The sequence below is a fragment of the Ranitomeya imitator genome, chromosome 2 (assembly GCF_032444005.1).
Source record: "Ranitomeya imitator isolate aRanImi1 chromosome 2, aRanImi1.pri, whole genome shotgun sequence".
Classification (NCBI taxonomy): Eukaryota; Metazoa; Chordata; class Amphibia; order Anura; family Dendrobatidae; genus Ranitomeya; species Ranitomeya imitator.
Genome location: NC_091283.1, coordinates 390928594 through 390948560, shown reverse-complemented (window position 1 = coordinate 390948560; position 19967 = coordinate 390928594). Strand labels below are relative to the sequence as shown.

General features: G+C 45.5%; 1 protein-coding gene across 1 annotated transcript in view; it reads right to left on the bottom strand.

The window, feature by feature from the left end:
• LOC138666990 (zinc finger protein 665-like) overlaps window positions 1-19967 on the bottom strand; it is a 51633-nt gene that overhangs the window by 24290 nt on the left and 7376 nt on the right. Inside the window, exons 6-10 of the mRNA XM_069755199.1 lie at window positions 10850-10999; window positions 10536-10715; window positions 10331-10454; window positions 10150-10247; window positions 8202-8292 (exon numbers count right to left, since the gene is read on the bottom strand). Of these exons, the coding sequence (XP_069611300.1) occupies window positions 8202-8292; window positions 10150-10247; window positions 10331-10454; window positions 10536-10715; window positions 10850-10999 (643 nt within the window). The remainder of the gene's footprint in view (window positions 1-8201; window positions 8293-10149; window positions 10248-10330; window positions 10455-10535; window positions 10716-10849; window positions 11000-19967) is intronic.

The following is a 19967-nucleotide window of genomic DNA, read 5'->3' as shown; positions in this document are numbered from 1 at the left end:
CGCAACCTGATGGTGGTGGCCATCCCAAGGTACTCGGTCCCCAGTCACCATATTTCTCCTGATGTGCCATACTGGTATTACACCAGCATGTGTCCCACAACATTACCTGTGCCCTCAACAATGCTGTCACTGGGAAAGTCCACCTAACCACGCACACGTGGACAAGTGCTTGTGGCCAGGGACAGTACATCTCACTGACGGCACACTGGGTTAACATAGTGGAAGCCGGGACCCAGTCGGACCTTGGGATGGAACACATCCTCCCAATGCTGAGGATTGCGGGCCCCAAGTCAATCACGGTTGCCCCCTAGAGTGTACAGCTCCTGCACCTCTTCCTCTTCAGCCTCCATCTCTGAAATCAACACATCAGTCAGAAGCTGGAAGCACTGCATCACTGCCTCAGCCAAGGGCAACAGACTGTGCTGAAGCTAATCTGCATAGGTCACAAACCGCACAATGCAGAAGAGTTGTGGACAGTGCTGAAAGAGCAGTCAGATATTTGTATTACACCGCTGAAGCTACAACCAGGCATGGTCGTGTGTGACAATGGCCGGAACCTGGTGGTGGCTCAGAGCCAAGGTGAGCTCAGACATGTACCTTGCTTGGCCCATGTGCTTAACCTCGTGGTTCAACGTTTTCTGAAAAGCTACCCGGAGCTGCCGGATCTGCTAGTGAAAGTACACTGTCAGTCTGCCCATTTTAGAAAGTCAGCTACAGCTTCAGCCGCCCTTGCCGTGCTTCAGCAGCGTTTGCAGCTTCCGGCTCACCGACTGGTGTGTGATATCCCCACGTGCTTGAACTCTATATGCATATGTTGGAAAAGATTTGTGAGCAGAAGAGGGCAGTTGTTGACTACCAACATCAGCAAGGCCGTCAATATTCAGTTCAGACGCCACACATTAGACCTCAGGAGTGGGCATGGATGTCAGACATATGTACCATCCTCCATGTCGGACATTACTTAGAAAATTCCCATGTGAGAACGCTGGCAGCAGATGTCAGAGTTTGTTGTACAACCAAGGAGTCCAAGCGAGAGAGTCGGAAGTACAATCCAGCTCAGGCTGGGGAACAATGGCAAAGTTCTGGGATAGTTTTCTCAGACCCTCCCATCGTGCCGGCACAGAGGCAAGGGGTTCTGTCACAAGAAGTGCAATGTTTGGGAAGATGCTGAGGGAGTACCTGGCAGATCGTACAAACGTCATCCGTGATTCCTCTGTGCCTTTTAATTATTGGGTACCCAAGCTGGACACGTGGCATGAACTGGCTCTCCACGCCTTGGAGGTCCTGGCCTGCTGCTAGCTGTTATGAACTGGTGATTCAGAAACACAATGGACCTGGTGGTTAAGAGCACACAAAGTGACCTTAAAGTTACTAATAACATAGGACGAGCTCTGAGACGTGGGAACTCTGCTGACCGCAATCCCTAATCCTATCACACCACACTAGAGGTAGCCGTGGAGCGCTCCTGACCAGACCTAGGCGCCTCGGGCACAGCCTGAGAAACTAGCTAGCCCTGAAGATAGAAAAATAAGCCTACCTTGCCTCAGAGAAATTCCCCAAAGGAAAAGGCAGCCCCCCACATATAATGACTGTGAGTAAAGATGAAAATACAAACACAGAGATGAAATAGGTTTTAGCAAAGTGAGGCCCGACTTACTGAATAGACCGAGGATAGTAAAGATAGCTTTGCGGTCAGCACAAAAACCTACAAACAACCACGCAGAGGGCGCAAAATGACCCTCCGTACCGACTAACGGCACGGAGGTGCTCCCTCTGCGTCCCAGAGCTTCCAGCAAGCAAGAAAAACCAATATAGCAAGCTGGACAGAAAAAATAGCAAACAAAAGTAACACAAGCAGAACTTAGCTTATGCAGGGCAGACAGGCCACAAGACGATCCAGGAGAGAGCAAGACCAATACTGGAACATTGACTGGAGGCAAGGAACAAAGAACTAGGTGGAGTTAAATAGAGCAGCACCTAACGACTTAACCTCGTCACCTGAGGTAGGAAACTCAGAAGCCGCAGCCCCACTCACATCCACCAGAGGAAGCTCATAGACAGAACCAGCCGAAGTACCACTCATGACCACAGGAGGGAGCTCGACCACAGAATTCACAACAGTACCCCCCCTTGAGGAGGGGTCACCGAACCCTCACCAGAGCCCCCAGGCCGACCAGGATGAGCCAAATGAAAGGCACGAACCAGATCGGCAGCATGAACATCAGAGGCAAAGACCCAGGAATTATCTTCCGGACCATAACCCTTCCACTTAACCAGGTACTGGAGTTTCCGTCTCGAAATACGAGAATCCAAAATCTTCTCCACTATATACTCCAACTCCCCCTCAACCAAAACCGGGGCAGGAGGATCAACGGATGGAACCACAGGTGCCACGTATCTCCGCAACAATGACCTATGGAATACATTATGGATGGAAAAAGAAGCTGGAAGGGTCAAACGAAAAGACACAGGATTAAGAACCTCAGAAATCCTATACGGACCAATGAAACGAGGCTTAAACTTAGGAGAGGAAACTTTCATAGGAATATAATGAGACGACAACCAAACCAAATCCCCAACACGAAGTCGGGGACCCACACAGCGCCTACGGTTAGCGAAACGTTGAGCCTTCTCCTGGGACAATGTCAAATTGTCCACTACATGAGTCCAAATCTGCTGCAACCTATCCACCACAGTATCCACACCAGGACAGTCCGAAGACTCAACCTGCCCTGAAGAGAAACGAGGATGGAAACCAGAATTGCAGAAAAACGGCGAAACCAAAGTAGCCGAGCTGGCCCGATTATTAAGGGCGAACTCAGCCAAAGGCAAAAAGGACACCCAATCATCCTGATAAGCAGAAACAAAACATCTCAGATATGTTTCCAAGGTCTGATTGGTTCGTTCAGTTTGGCCATTTGTCTGAGGATGGAAAGCCGAGGAAAAAGACAAATCAATGCCCATCCTAGCACAAAAGGCTCGCCAAAACCTCGAAACAAACTGGGAACCTCTGTCAGAAACGATGTTCTCCGGAATGCCATGTAAACGAACCACATGCTGGAAAAACAATGGCACCAAATCAGAGGAGGAAGGCAATTTAGACAAGGGTACCAAATGGACCATCTTAGAGAAGCGATCACAAACCACCCAAATGACCGACATCTTTTGAGAGACGGGGAGATCCGAAATAAAATCCATAGAGATATGTGTCCAGGGCCTCTTCGGGACTGGCAAGGGCAAAAGTAACCCACTGGCACGAGAACAGCAGGGCTTAGCCCGAGCACAAATCCCACAGGACTGCACAAACGAACGCACATCCCGCGACAGAGACGGCCACCAAAAGGATCTAGCCACCAAATCTCTGGTACCAAAGATTCCAGGATGACCAGCCAACACCGAACAATGAACCTCAGAGATAACTCTACTTGTTCATTTATCAGGGACAAACAGTTTCTCCGCTGGGCAACGGTCAGGTCTATTAGCCTGAAATTTTTGCAGCACCCGACGCAAATCAGGGGAGATGGCAGACAAAATTACCCCCTCTTTGAGAATACCCGCCGGCTCAGGCAAACCCGGAGAGTCGGGCACAAAACTCCTAGACAGGGCATCCGCCTTCACATTCTTAGATCCCGGAAGGTACGAAACCACAAAGTCAAAACGGGAGAAAAACAGCGACCAACGAGCCTGTCTAGGACTCAACCGTTTGGCAGACTCGAGATAAGTCAAGTTCTTGTGATCAGTCAAGACCACCACGCGATGCTTAGCTCCTTCAAGCCAATGACGCCACTCCTCGAATGCCCACTTCATGGCCAACAACTCTCGATTGCCAACATCATAATTACGCTCAGCAGGCGAAAACTTCCTGGAAAAGAAGGCACATGGTTTCATCACCGAGCCATCAGAACTTCTCTGCGACAAAACAGCCCCTGCTCCAATCTCAGAAGCATCAACCTCGACCTGGAACGGGAGCGAAACATCTGGCTGGCACAACACAGGGGCAGAAGAAAAATGATGCTTCAACTCCTGAAAAGCTTCTACAGCAGCAGAAGACCAATTGACCACATCAGCACCCTTCTTGGTCAAATCAGTCAACGGTTTAGCAATACTAGAAAAATTATTGATTAAGCGACGATAAAAATTAGCAAAGCCCAGGAACTTTTGCAGACTCTTCAGAGATGTTGGCTGAGTCTAATCATAAATGGCCTGAACTTTAACAGGGTCCATCTCGATAGTAGAAGGGGAAAAAATGAAACCCAAAAATGAAACCTTCTGAACACCAAAGAGACACTTTGACCCCTTCACAAACAAAGAATTCGCACGCAGGACCTGGAACACCATTCTAACCTGCTTCACGTGAGACTCCCAATCATCCGAGAAGACCAAAATATCATCCAAGTATACAATCAGGAATTTATCCAGGTACTCTCGGAAGATGTCATGCATAAAGGACTGAAACACTGATGGAGCATTGGAAAGCCCGAATGGCATAACCAGGTACTCAAAATGGCCCTCGGGCGTAATAAATGCTGTTTTCCATTCATCACCCTGTTTAATACGCACAAGATTATACGCACCACGAAGATCTATCTTGGTAAACCAACTAGCCCACTTAATCCAAGCAAACAAATCAGACAGCAGCGGCAAGGGGTACTGAAATTTGACTGTGATTTTATTTAGAAGGCGGTAATCAATACAAGGTCTCAACGAACCATCCTTCTTGGCCACAAAAAAGAACACTGCTCCCAATGGCGACGACGACGGGCGAATATGACCCTTCTCCAAGGATTCCTTTACGTAACTCCGCATAGCGGCGTGCTCAGGCACAGACAAATTAAACAGTCGACCCTTAGGAAACTTATTACCAGGAATCAAATCAATAGCACAATCGCAATCCCTATGCGGAGGTAGGGCACTGGACTTGGGCTCATCAAATACATCCCGGTAATCCGACAAGAACTCTGGGACCTCAGAAGGGGTGGATGATGAAATAGACAGAACTGGAACATCACCATGTACCCCCTGACAACCCCAGCTGGACACAAACATAGATTTCCAATCCAATACTGGGTTATGGACCTGTAGCCATGGCAACCCCAACACGACCACATCATGCAGATTATGCAACACCAAAAAGCGAATATCCTCCTGATGCGCAGGAGCCATGCACATGGTCAGTTGGGTCCAGTACTGAGGCTTATTCTTGGCCAAAGGTGTAGCATCAATTCCTCTCAATGGAATAGGATACTGCAAGGGCTCCAAGAAAAACCCACAGCGCCTAGCAAAGTCCAAGTCCATCAAATTCAGGGCAGCGCCTGAATCCACAAATGCCATGACAGAATAGGATGACAAAGAGCAGATCAAAGTAACGGACAAAAGAAATTTCGACTGTACCGTACCAATGGTGGCAGACCTAGCGAACCGCTTAGTGCGCTTAGGACAATCGGAGATAGCATGAGTGGAATCGCCACAATAAAAACACAGCCCATTCCGACGTCTGTGTTCTTGCCGTTCAGCTCTGGTCAAAGTCCTATCACATTGCATAGGCTCAGGTTTATGCTCAGATAATACCGCCAAATGGTGCACATTTTTACGCTCACGTAAGCGTCGATCGATCTGAATGGCCAAAGACATAGACTCATTCAGACCAGCAGGCATAGGAAATCCCACTATGACATCCTTAAGGGCTTCTGAGAGACCCTTTCTGAAAATTGCTGCCAGCGCACATTCATTCCATTGAGTGAGCACAGACCACTTCCTAAACTTCTGACAATATATCTCTACCTCATCCTGACCCTGACACAGAGCCAGCAAATTTTTCTCTGCCTGATCCACTGAATTAGGTTCATCATACAGCAATCCGAGCGCCAGAAAAAACGCATCAATATCGCATAATGCCGGATCTCCTGGCGCAAGGGAAAATGCCCAGTCTTGAGGGTCGCCACGTAATAAAGAAATAATGATCTTAACTTGTTGAACTGGGTCACCAGAGGAGCGGGGTTTCAAAGCCAGAAACAGTTTACAATTATTTTTGAAATTCAGAAACTTAGCTCTATCTCCAGAAAATAAGTCAGGAATAGGAATTCTAGGTTCTAACATGGATTTCTGAACCACAATGTCTTGAATATTTTGTACTCTTGCAGTGAGATGATCCACACAAGAAAACAGACCTTTAATGTCCATCACTACACCTGTGTCCTGAACCACCCAAATGTCTAGGGGAAAAGAAATACAAAACACAGTGCAGAGAAAAAAAAATGGTCTCAGAACTTCTCTTTTCCCTCTATTGAGAAGCATTAGTACTTTGGGCCTCCAGTACTGTTATGAACTGGTGATTCAGAAACACAATGGACCTGGTGGTTAAGAGCACACAAAGTGACCTTAAAGTTACTAATAACATAGGACGAGCTCTGAGACGTGGGAACTCTGCTGACCTCAATCCCTAATCCTATCACACCACACTAGAGGTAGCCGTGGAGCGCTCCTGACCAGACCTAGGCGCCTCGGGCACAGCCTGAGAAACTAGCTAGCCCTGAAGATAGAAAAATAAGCCTACCTTGCCTCAGAGAAATTCCCCAAAGGAAAAGGCAGCCCCCCACATATAATGACTGTGAGTAAAGATGAAAATACAAACACAGAGATGAAATAGATTTTAGCAAAGTGAGGCCCGACTTACTGAATAGACCGAGGATAGGAAAGATAGCTTTGCGGCCAGCACAAAAACCTACAAACAACCACGCAGAGGGCGCAAAAAGACCCTCCGCACCGACTAATGGCACGGAGGTGCTCCCTCTGCGTCACAGAGCTTCCAGCAAGCAAGGTAATATTCACAAAAGCAAGCTGGACAGAAAAAATACAAAACAAGAAAATAGCAAGAGGAACTTAGCTTCTGCTGGAGTAAACAGGTAACCAGAACGATCCAGGAGCGAACAAGACCATAGTACAACATTGACAGCTGGCATCTAGCAATGATCCAAGTGGAGTTAAATAGAGTAGCCAGCTAACGAATTAAGCTCGTCACCTGTGGAAGGAAACTCAGAAACACCCACAGCCACCAGAGAAAGTCCATGGACAGAATCAGGCGAAGTACCATTCATGACCACAGGAGGGAGCTCGACAACAGAATTCACAACATATGAGGCTGTGACGATTTGCATAGGGAGCGTTAGGAGCAATCCATGGCTATTTCTAGTGTGTGTGATAGGTTTAGGGGTTGCGGTCAGTAGAGTTCCCACTTCCCAGAGCTTGTCCTGTATTATTTTAACTATCAGGTCGTTCCGGGTGCTCCTAACCACTAGGTCCATAGCAGTCCTAACCACCAGGTCCATAACAGACAGGGTCCCCGATCCCCCTATTTCTCGGTCCTCTGATGTGACACATCGCAAAACTGGAGATCGCAAAACAGGGGTCGGAAAAAAACAACCCCGATCATGTTCTTTGGGGTCTCGGCTACCCCCGGCAGCCGAGACCCCAAGACCTGCCGGGTGCCATTTTCTTGCTGGAAGAAGATGACGGTGCCCATGGGGAAGCATGAGGAGCACCGGGAGACACGGGTAACTATAGGGGGGGGGGGGGAATCGGGACCCCATTACTCTGTCCTCTGATGTGCGATCACATCAGAGAAATAAAATGGCAAATCGAGTTTTGGGGTTTTTTTTTTGCGGTCGCTGGTAAACGGTTAATTGGTACCCGGGGGTCGGTAAAAACTGACCCGAATCTTGTTCTCTGGGGTCTCAGCTAGCCCCGGCAACCGAGACCCCAGAGAAAATCCGACTCTGGGGGGCACTATGCACTTTTTACACAGCGCTGTGGTTTAAGTACCTTTAACTACCGCCGTTAAATGGCGTATCGGCGGTCGTTAAGGGGTTAAACTATAAATGAGCATGAAATCGGCAGTCATGCCCTGTCAACAGAGCAGAGTGGAAGAATAACCGAATCACCAGTAAGAGCGGCATTTGACAGCTCTGTGTTCTAGAGATCGGCAGCAGGCACAAAAGGCAGGTAGGGAGCAACTACCTGTGTGATAGCTCTTAGCAAATTATAAAAAAAAAAAAAGATTACGGTATTCCCCATAGTGAATACGCCTCCATATTAACATCAAACGTTTCAAGATACACAGGAAAAAAAAACTCTGAACAAATACTCTACATGCCAGTGACTGATTAGAACCTGTGACTTCTCTGCATTTAGTGGTCACTACTCACCTGTGCGGTTATCTGTGGGAATCTCCTCCTTACACCGCTCATCACCCATCACATATGTCTCTGTAGTATTAATATGGGGCAGATCTTCACCCTGAAGGAAATATTGTAAAAGTCACAGACAGATGAAGATGTTTGAGAAGATCCAGACAACATCTAATGTCTATGATCAGCTTTATCCTGTCATCTCCACCAGATATAAAACATACACTGAATGGCCACATTACTAGAGACACCCATATAGTAACACGTAGGATCTTATCTGCCCTTCACAACCTCAGATATTAATCACGTCACAGATTCCACTAGGTGCTGAGATTGTTCCCCAAGAATACTGGCCCATGCCAAAAGGATAGGTTCTTGCAGTTGCCGCAAATTAGATGAAGGTGCCAAGATTATCTGAGCAACCAATTCTACCTTGTCTCAGAGATGCTTTATAGGGTTAAGATCTGCGGACTGTGAAGGCAGAAAACAAGGAAAACTCACTGTTATATTCCTGGTGTAAAGGAATGGAAGATCCTGGCACCTTCTGAAGAAAATTGATGTATGACATAATATATCCTGCAGAATCACAAATATACCTTTCTTAGGCTACGTTCACATTTGCGTTGTTGGGCGCAGTGTCGGCAACGCAACCAACAACGCATGTACACAGCGCAGCGTTTTGCGACGCATGCATTGTCATAAGATCGTACTTAGGAATTTCGGCGCAGGGAAAACGCTACAAGTAGCATCCTCTGCGCCCTGTCTGTGCATCAATATGACGCATGCGTCGTAAAATGCAATACAACGCATACCGGCGCATGTCCATGCGCCTCCCATGTTAAAGATAGGGGAGCATGACGCATGCGTCGGTATGCGTCGATGACGCTGCGCCCAACAACGCAAATGTGAACGTAGCCTTACAGGACCCTGATAAAAAGTACTGTATCTATATGGCTAGTGCTATAATTTATTGTAGTCACTTTTTTGTGATAGATATGGACTGTAGGCAGCTGGGTAGGGGAGAGTTACAGAGGGTCAGCCCTGAAGCTGGGCAGGAGAGTTACAGAGGGTCAGCCCTGATGCTATGCAGGGGAGGGTTACAGAGGGTCAGCCCTGCAGCTGAGTATGGGAGAGTTACAGAGGGTCAGCCCTGCAGCTGGGCAGGGGAGTTACAGAGGGTCAGCCCTGATGCTATGCAGGGGAGGGTTACAGAGGGTCAGCCCTGCAGCTGGGCAGGGGAGAGTTACAGAGGGTCAGCCCTGCAGCTGGGCAGGAGAGTTACAGAGGGTCAGCCCTGATGCTATGCAGGGGAGGGTTACAGAGGGTCAGCCCTGCAGCAGGGCAGGGGAGTTACAGAGGGTCAGCCCTGCAGCTGGGCAGGGGAGTTACAGAGGGTCAGCCCTGATGCTATGCAGGGGAGGGTTACAGAGGGTCAGCCCTGCAGCTGGGCAGGGGAGAGTTACAGAGGGTCAGCCCTGCAGCTGGGCAGGGGAGTTACAGAGGGTCAGCCCTACAGCTGGGCAAGGGAGAGTTACAGAGGGTCAGCCCTGCAGCTGAGTATGGGAGAATTACAGAGGGTCAGCCCTGCAGTTGGGAAGAGAATTGGGAGATGTTTCTAGGTAGTTTACTGTGTATATAATATAGTGTATATATATATATATATATATATATATATATATATATATATATATATATATGTTTCCAATGTGGGGCTCTGTAGAGTGAGATTGTGCTATTGCATAACATTAGGTGTGTACTCCAAGCATGACAGTTTCATAGAAATACATGCTGTCATGCTCAGGTTGGGAGGGCCACCAGCCAGTTCGACCATTGTGATGCAATCCCCATCTGAATTAAACGTCTGATTTTTTCCTTATACTGGTGGATAAAACAAGACTGAACTTAAGACTTTCACAGCTGTTTACAGCTCATATAGAAGATCTCATGACACCTTCTCTCCATCTACCTGATGATCCTGAGGAACATTGGGATCTTCTTGCTTACAGTCCTGTTGAAGAAGAGGACGGGGACATCTCTCTGGTGTTGTCCTCTCACTGGACAGAACTGGAGGAAACACATACAGGGACTGAATTCATTCTTTACATACAGATAATTATAGGCCGTGTGTATTTAGTCGTGTCTATTACCTGGTGATGTGAGGGGCTGGGGAACCTCCATCATGACGTCCTCGTACAGATCTTTGTGTCCTTCTAAATACTCCCACTCCTCCATGGAGAAATAGACGGTGAAATAATGACACCTTATAGGAACCTGACACATACAATGATACAGTCAACCCTGATCCCTTCATATAGTTGCTGTATAATGTCTCAGCATTCCCAGCAGTGTCACCTCTCCAGTCAGCAGCTCAATCATCTTGTAGGTGAGTTCTAGGATCTTCTGGTCATTGATGTCCTCATGTATCAGGGGGTGAGGTGGAGGCCCTGTGATTGGGCTCAGGGGTCTTCCCCATCCCTCAGACACAGGGTCCTGACAGCGCTCACTAGAGGTCTTCTTCATTACTGTGTAATCCTGGTTATGGAGAATGGAGAGACATTAATAAACCTCACTACAGACATTTCCAGAGTCCTCACCTCTCCAGTTCTGTCCATCTGTTATTCCCATAGATAACAATGATGTAATGTGACGTCATCAGAATCTCTCACCTCTCCAGTAAGCCGGAAGAGGATCTCTAGGATGAGGTGTAATATCCTCTCCGCCATCTTGTCCCTGTCCCTATCCATCCTTGTAGGGTCACTCAGGAGAATTCTCTTATATAGAAGATCTCCGCTGAGAGGATCCGATATTGTAGGGGCCTGAATGGGGAGAAGATGGCGATGTGACATCATAAAGATCCCATGTAAGAAATCTCCGGACCTGTTACCGGCGTCACATGATCACTACATCCAGTCATGGCCCCGTCCTGCCCCAGGTATAACACACAGTTCCATTATAGTCACATACAGAGATTTGTCACATAATATCTCCAATCCAGCATCAAAACACAGAACAAATCTAAAAGGAAAATCTAAATTATCTGAATCTTTATTAACTATTCCATGAGAACAAGACACAAAGTTATAAAGCGCAGGGAACATCCACAGAGATCGGGACGGCAGAACCGGGGACGTCAGTAACAGATAATAATAGAACATTAATATAAACTACAGAAAATTGTAATCACAGTAAATGTGATTGTCCCAGAAAGGCGCTGCATAAATCGAGAAAACCAAGAAGGGGATTAGTGTCAGGGCAGAAATTATACTAATGAATAAAAAATGAAGTATAGAAGTGCGCACACATAGAGCGGCCAATGTAACAGAATCGCCCGATCTATCAATATAAAAAAGGATTAACCTGATCGCTAAACAGCGTAGCGAGAAAAAAAATCAAAACGCCAGATTTACATTTTTTTTTTTTTTAGTTGCCGCGACATCACATTAACATGCAATAATGGGTGATCAAAAGATCATATCTGCACAAAAATGGTATAATTACAAACATCAGCTCGGCGTGTAAAAAATAAGCCCTCACCTAACCTGAGATCACGACAAATGGAGACGCTATGGGTCTCGAAAAATGGCGCAATTTTTTTTGTCTTGTTAGCAAACGTTGGAATTTGTTTCCACCACTTAGATAAGAAAGAACCTAAACATGTTTGGTGTCTATGAACTCGTAATGACCTGGCAAATCATAATGGCAGGTCAGTTTTAGCATTTAGTGAACCTAACAAAAAAGCCAAACAAAAAACAAGTGTAGGATTGCACTTTTTTTCCAATTTCACCACACTTGGAATTATTCCCCCCTTTTTGGTACAAGACATGGCAAAACCAATGATGTCATTCAAAAATACAACTCGTCCCCCCAAAAATAAGCCCTCAAATGGCCAAATTGACTGAAAAATAAAAAAAAGTTATGGGTCTGGAAAGAATGGGAGCGAAAAACGAAAACGCAAAACCGAACAAAAGCTCCGGGGGTGAAGGGGTTAAAAGACTTGTCTTTCATGAACTATTTCTATTCAATCATATATAGTACTTTTGTACCTTTTCTTGGCTGTACACAATTCTTAAAGGCTCTGTGATGCAGTGACCCCTGTTACAGGTAGGGGGCTCTGCATGGTCTTCCCAGAATACGCATGGAGGTGTATTGAGGCCATAGGAATGCATGGCAGTCGCAGGCATAACTATGGTGAGGAGACAAGGTCCGGCATTATTGTGAATGGCCGGTATGTGTGTCGCACAGGAAGATACTCTGCGCTGTCAGCCTGAAGTAATGTTGTTCTGGGACCTGCAATCCTACAAGTAATTGTGTTGTTTTAGAGGGAGGCTGGCAGGGCTAGTTCTGTGAGCTGGGTGGGTTGAACTAGCCACACACACACACACCACTCATCTATGGGAGTGGTTACAAGTATGGAATGTGACCAGAGTGAGGGTCACATGGTTCCTGTGCATGGAACTGAATGGTTCTGGGCTGGAAGGTCCTGTGAGAGGAAAGGCCTGGGTGTTGGGAGGTCCAGAGTGTGGACCGGATCAGTGAAGAGCACCTGGTGAGGCAGAGGTCCTGGAAGGCCTCTGTGTTGTGAGGTTCTGGGAGTAGGACTGGATCCCTGATGAGCACATAGGGAGGCCTTGGACCTGGGGGGCTGTGTCTTGGACGGTCCCAGGTGGAGACGGATGTCCTGAATAGCGCACAGAGGGGCCGTGTGTGCAGAGTCCGTGATGGCACTGCATTGGGGGAGCTACAGCATACCTGAGGATCTGGATTGACTGATGTGTGCCTGCCAAGCAAGTTGGTAATCCCAGTTCAGCAGTTTCCCTGGAGGAGAGAGGACTAACAGGAGTTCATCGTGTGGAGCAGGAGCTCCAGAAAGGTAACACCCGGGAAGGGGGGCTATCATAACGGCACAGACGTATCTGCCAGTGGAAAAGACCTTGGTGCTTACTGTGTTCCACGGACATTGAGGAACTGTTCGGTCTACGGTCACCCATGGTAACTGGATGAAGTGAGAAGTCCAGCATCTTTAGTGTCTGTGAGTTGAAGCTGTATATGAAATATATATAAAGAACTGTGCATGTCCCGGTTTATGCTGCACAAAATAAACCGGATTGGCTATCTAAATGAAAAACCGTGCCTGTCTGAGTGTATCCCGCTGCCAAGTGAATGTCCCCAACACATGCGGTGAGCGCTATCTCACAGTTCTTTATTTGTGATGAGCGAGTATACTCGTTGCTTGGGTGGTCTCCGAGTATTTGTTAGTGTTAGGAGATTTAGTTTTCATCGCCGCAGCTGAACGATTTACAGCTACTAGCCAGCCTGAGTACATGTGGGGGTTGCCTGGTTACTAGGGAATCCCTACATGTAATTAAGCTGTCAAGTAGCTGTAAATCATTCAGCTGCGATGTAAACTAATTCTCCGAACACTAAAATACTCGGAGACCACCCGAGCATGCTTGGGAAAACCCGAGCAACGAGTATACTGTATACTCGCTCATCACTATTCTTTATATATCAATTGTTCCAGAGCCATCTATTATTTTTTGTTACATGCTCAACTTTGGTGCTATTAATTCATTTAACCCATTTATTACTACTTTCTTACTATTTACACACCATTTTGCACTACTGCCCCCTTTATTTCCAGTACATGTAGTAGAGTGAGACTGGAAACAAAAGGGAAAAAAAGGGAGGAGAAGGAAGATATTGAAAACACCACACAAAGAGAGATAGAATTAATAAAGGAATAAATATAGAGAGATCAGCAATAACATACAGACAAACTGACATCAGTGTGGTCTGTATGTAAAAAGTAATACAAAAAAAGATTGCTCTCAGTGGGAAAAACAAAATAATAATTTTGTAGTTATGACACCTTTTAATTGCCAACATAAATAGGATAAATAATGTTTGTCATAGAAAATATTCAAATCTTTAAGGCACACTAGAGAGGGGTTATTCACACCCCTCCCTCCTCCATTGTCACTTAGAATGGCAGTAGCAAAAAAGGGCTTACAAACCACAAATCTTTTAGTAGTTAAATTACACACACACACATATATATATATATATATATATATATATATATATATATATATATATATATATATATATATATATATATATATATATATATATATATATATATATATGAGACATCGTGATCACTCGCTAATCCCGCCCCCTGCACAGTAGCTCCGCCTCCCACCACATCACCACACACAATCCCGCCCCCACCACATCACCACACACAATCCCACCCCCCACCACATCACCACACAATCCCGCCCAACACATCACCACACATAATCCAGCCCCCCACCCCATCACCACACATAATCCCGCCCCCACCCCATTACCACACATAATCCCGCCCCCACCCCATTACCACGCATAATCCGGCCCCCACCCCATTACCACACATAACCCCGCCCCCCACCCGATTACCACACATAATCCTGTCCCAACATCTTAAATTGTACCTGGTAGAAGTCAAGGAAAGATCTTTGAAAATGACTATATATTTAATTGTGTTTATAGAGAAATTTTAACTTAATTTATGTTTCGTTATGAAATTTGTTTAGATGCGGGAATGAATAAAAAACGCGTATCTTACTGAATCCAGTTTGTTTTTTATTTTACACTGAATAAAATGTATTATTAGTATTATTCAGATTTTAAATGATTATTATTGTTATTAACTTCATTTTAAGTTAATTTACCACCTGCGTAAGCGCTATTGAATGTTGTCATTATTTACTTTAGTTTAATCACCAGCAATGAGCGTGCCGAGCGTTAGCTGGCTGGAAACAGCTAGTATTAACATATGGAAAATGAGTAAAAGTACCGTCATACTAGACAATATCGCTAGCGATCCGTGACGTTGCAGCGTCCTGGCTAGCGATATCGTCCAGTGTGATAGGCAGCAGCGATCAGGCCCCTGATGTGATATCGCTGGTCAGGGAAGAAAGCCCAGAACTTTGTTTCGTCGCTGGATCTCCCGCTGACATCGCTGAATCGGCGTGTGTGACCCTGATTCAGCGATGTCTTCGCTGGTAACCAGGGTAAACATCAGGTTACTAAGCGCAGGGCCGCGCTTAGTAACCCGATGTTTACCCTGGATACCATCGTTAAAGTAAAAAAACCAACCATTACATACTTACCTACAGCTGTCTGTCCCTGGCGCTGTGCTTCTCTGCTCTGGCTGTGAGCACAGCGGCCAGAAAGCAGAGCGGTGATGTCACCGCTCTGCTTTCCGGCTGCCCGGCACTCACAGCCAGAGCAGAGAAGCACAGCGCCGGGGACAGACAGCTGTAGGTAAGTATGTAGTGGTTGTTTTTTTTACTTTAACGATGGTAACCAGGGTAAACATCGGGTTACTAAGCGCGGCCCTGCGCTTAGTAACCCGATGTTTACCCTGGTAACCGGGGACCTCGGGATCGTTGGTCGCTGGAGAGCGGTCTGTGTGACAGCTCTCCAGCGACCAAACAGCGACGCTGCAGCGATCCGGATCGTTGTCGGTATCGCTGCAGCGTCGCTTAGTGTGACGGTACCTTAAGACTGAGATGTATTAGATGGGAGAGAGGTGACAATCTTAATTAAAATGCATGCAGCTCCTTTTAGGGCACAGGACCCCTGCGGTGAAAAAGGTGGATGTTTATTGTGCAGGGACAAAGAGTTATAGATTGAACGAATAATTAAGACAGGAAAAGGTCTTTTAGAGAGTACTGATGTTTACACATAGATAAAAAAGTAGTAAAGGTTTTTTGACAGGAAGAGAAGCAAATATTTAACACCCTTTAGAGATATCTATTGTTCTTCCCTGGTGCACATTCCTTTCATCAAAACATCTTTGGCAAATGCTGAAGCATCGGTGGGGAGTTATGATTATAGAAACTTGTATGGATCCAATAGTGATGGCACATACATTTTCAAATTTAGTGTTAATAGGGGAAGGGTATGCATTTTTTTTTTTTATAACTGTAACACAGGGGTGGGGAACGTCATCTGGTGCGGCCCGCAGCCACTTTGCCCTTTTTTTGGCTGTGGGCCCTTTAATTCTTCAGAGACTTAAGAGGACGCCTGGGGTGTTTTATAATGTCCGCGTTCTAATTGGCTGACATTCTTGTTATTGCTCTCCCGCCTGAATCACCCATTTTGCTGTCAGCGGAGCTTCTCATTGGCATAGAGCCGCCGTGCACACGCTTTGAGTACGCAGAATCCGTGACTGAAAATAGAAATGACCAATTGATTTTCAGTTTAGACTTTTTGGCGACCAATAGGATTGCTTAAAGTGAAAGAAAAGAGGTAAGGGGTGGGGCCGCTGTAGAGGACGGCTGGTAAACACTGAGCACCTCGTATCGGAGAGACTGGGACGGGAGAAGAAAAAGGGAGCAGTGCTTGCAGCCTGGAGACAGCAGGGCCTGTGACGGGGTAAATCCTGTACTGGGGAGGCAGTGCTTCTGCATTACAACTACAACTCCCAGCATGCCTTGGCAGCTTGTTGTGCTGGGACTTGTAGTGTTGTGCTCTCTGGTGCTGACCACATGGGTGCTGCTGCCATCTGGAGGGATGGGGTGTGGTAGAAGCAGCAGCACATATCTGGTGTAAGGACTCTGCAGCTGATATTGTGCAGCATGAGGTGATCCTATACATTTAGGTTTATATTTTTTTTGTAACTTTGTAAACCATTAAAATATTAGTTATAATACGTAAATAATGAATAATAATCTTTATTTATATAGCGGCAACATATTCTGCAGCGCTTCACAATTCAGTTGTAGAAAAGTAAATATAAAAAGTATATATAATATATAAAATATATAGTCCAAGGAGCGGCACTGGGTCTCGGGTCTTTGCTGCAAATAAAAACGCTCTTTTTTTTTGTCCAGTTTTAGGTAGATACTAGCTGAAGAGCCCGGCGTTGCCTGTAAATATCTGTGGTTAGTTATAGCACCTCACGTCTCCTATTTTCCCATCATGCCTCTCATTTTCTCCCTTACACCTCTCATTTTCCCCCTCACTCCTTATTTTCCCCCTCACTCCTCTCATTCCCCCCTAACACTTGTCATTTCGACCTCACATCTGTCATTTTCCAATCACTCCACTATATTCCCTCACTCCTCTCATTTTGCACTCACACCTTTTCTTTTTCACCTCACACCCCTCATTTTCACCTCAGTATATACATGTTTGTCATCTCCCATATATAGTATACACCTGTATGTCTTCTCTTGTATATAGTATATACCTGTATGTCATCTCCCCTGTAATTAGTATATACCTGCTGTATGTCATCTCCTCCTGTATATTGTATATACCCATGTGTCATCTCCTCCTGTATATATTATATACTTTTATGCCATCTCTTCTGTGTATACTATATACCTGGATGTCATCTCCTGTATATAGTATATACCTGCTGTATGTCATCTCCTCCTCTATATACCTATGTGTCATCTCCTCCTGTATATAGTATATACGTGTGTCATCTCCTCCTGTATATAGTATGTACCTGTAAGTCATCTCCTCCTGTATATAGTATATACCTGTGTGTCATCTCCTCCAGTATAGTATATTCCTGTTTACCATCTCCTCTTGTATATAGTATATACCTGTGTGTCATCTCCACTGTATATACTTGTGTGTCATGTCCTCCTGTATATAGTATGTACCTGTATGTCATCTCCTCCTGTATATAGTATATACCTGTGTGTCATCTCCCCTGTATATAGTATATACCTGTGTGTCATCTTCTCCTGTATATAGTATATACCTGTATGTCATCTCCTCCTGTATATAGTATATATAGGTGTCATCTCCTCCTGTATATAGTATATACCTGTAAGTCATTTCCTCCTGTATATAGTATATACCTGTGTGTCATCTGCTCCTGTATATAGTATATACCTATGTGGCATCTGCTCCTGTATATAGTATATACCTGTGTGTCATCTCCACCTGTATATAGTATATACCTGTGTGTCATCTCCTCCTGTATATAGTATATACCTGTGTGTCATCTCTCCTGTATATAGTATATACCTGTGTGTCATCTCCTCCTGTATTAGACCGCGTTCACATGTTATTTCGTCAGTATTTTTACCTCAGTATTTGTAAGCTAAATTGGCAGCCTGATAAATCCGCAGCCAACAGGAAGCCCTCCCCCCTGGCAGTATATATTAGCTCACACATACACATAATAGACAGGTCATGTGACTGACAGCTGCCGTATTTCCTATATGGTACATTTGTTGCTCTTGTAGTTTTTCTGCTTATAAATCAGATTTTTATTTTTGAAGGATAATACCAGACTTGTGTGTTTTAGGGCAAGCTTCATGTGTCCAGTTGTGTGTGTTGAGTTGCATGTGGTGACATGCATGTAGCGACTTTTGTGAGATGAGTTTTGTGTGGCGACATGCGTTTAGCAACTTTTTGTATGTCGAGTTGCATGTGATAGGTTAGTGTAGCAAGTTGTGTGCAGCAAGTTTTGCGCATGGCGAGTTTTGCGCGTGGCGAGTTTTATGTGTGGGGCGTTTTGAGTATGTGCAAGTTTTGTGTGAGGCAACTTTTGCATGTGTTGCAACTTTTGTGCATGTGGCAATTTTTCTGCGTGTGCAAGTTTTGCACGTGTGGCGAGTTTTGCATGTGGCGAGTTTTGCGCATGGCGAGTTTTGAGCGGCGACTTTTGTGTTTCGACTTTTATGTGGCGAGGTTGGTGTATGTGTTCAAGCACGTGGTAGTTTGTGGCGCCTTTTGTGTGTGTGTTCATATCCCCGTTTGTGGTGAGTATCCCATGTCGGGGCCCCACCTTAGCATCTGTACGGTATATACTGTTTGGCGCCATCGCTCTCACTCTTTAAGTCCCCCTTGTTCACATCTGGCAGCTGTCAATTTGCCTCCAACACTTTTCCTTTCACTTTTTCCCCATTATGTAGATAGGGGCAAAATTGTTTGGTGAATTGGAACGCGCGGGGTCAAAATTTCGCCTCACAACACAGCCTATGATGCTCTCGGGGTCCAGACGTGTGACTGTGCAAAATTTTGTGGCTGTAGCTGCGACGGTGCAGATGCCAATCCCGGAAATACATACACACATTCAGCTTTATATATTAGATATATAAAAGGTTGATATTTGCGCTAAAAGACCGAATATAGCAAAAATTCCTTCAATTGATCCTATTTTAGAAACTACACCCCTCAATGATTGTATCCAGAGTAGTGATGAGCAAATATATTCGTTGCTCGGGTTTTCCACCAACAAGGGCATTGAAAATGAAACGTGTATGGGTCTTTCAGCATAATAATGATCCTAAGCACACCGCCAGGGCAACGAAGGAGTGGCTTCATAAGAAGCATATGAAGGTCCTGGAGTGGCCTAGCCAGGTCTCGAGATCTCAACCCTACAAAAAACCTTTGGAGGGAGCTGAAAGTCCGTGTTACCCAGCGACAGGCCCAATACATCACTGCTCTAGAGAAGATCTGCATGGAGGAATGGGTCTACATACCACCAACAGTGTGTGCCAACCTTGTAAAGACTTAGAAAAAAACGTTTGACCTCTTTTACTGCCAACAAAGGATATATAACAAAATATTGAGATTAACTTTTTTAATGACCAAATACTTATTTTCCACCATTATTTGCAAAATGAATCTTGCCAAATCAAACAAGGTGATTTTCTGGATTTGTTTGCTCAATTTTGACTCTCATAGTTGTGGTCTACCTATGATGTCAATTACAGACCTCTCTCATCTTTTTAAGTGGGAGAACTTGCACAATTGGTGGCTGAC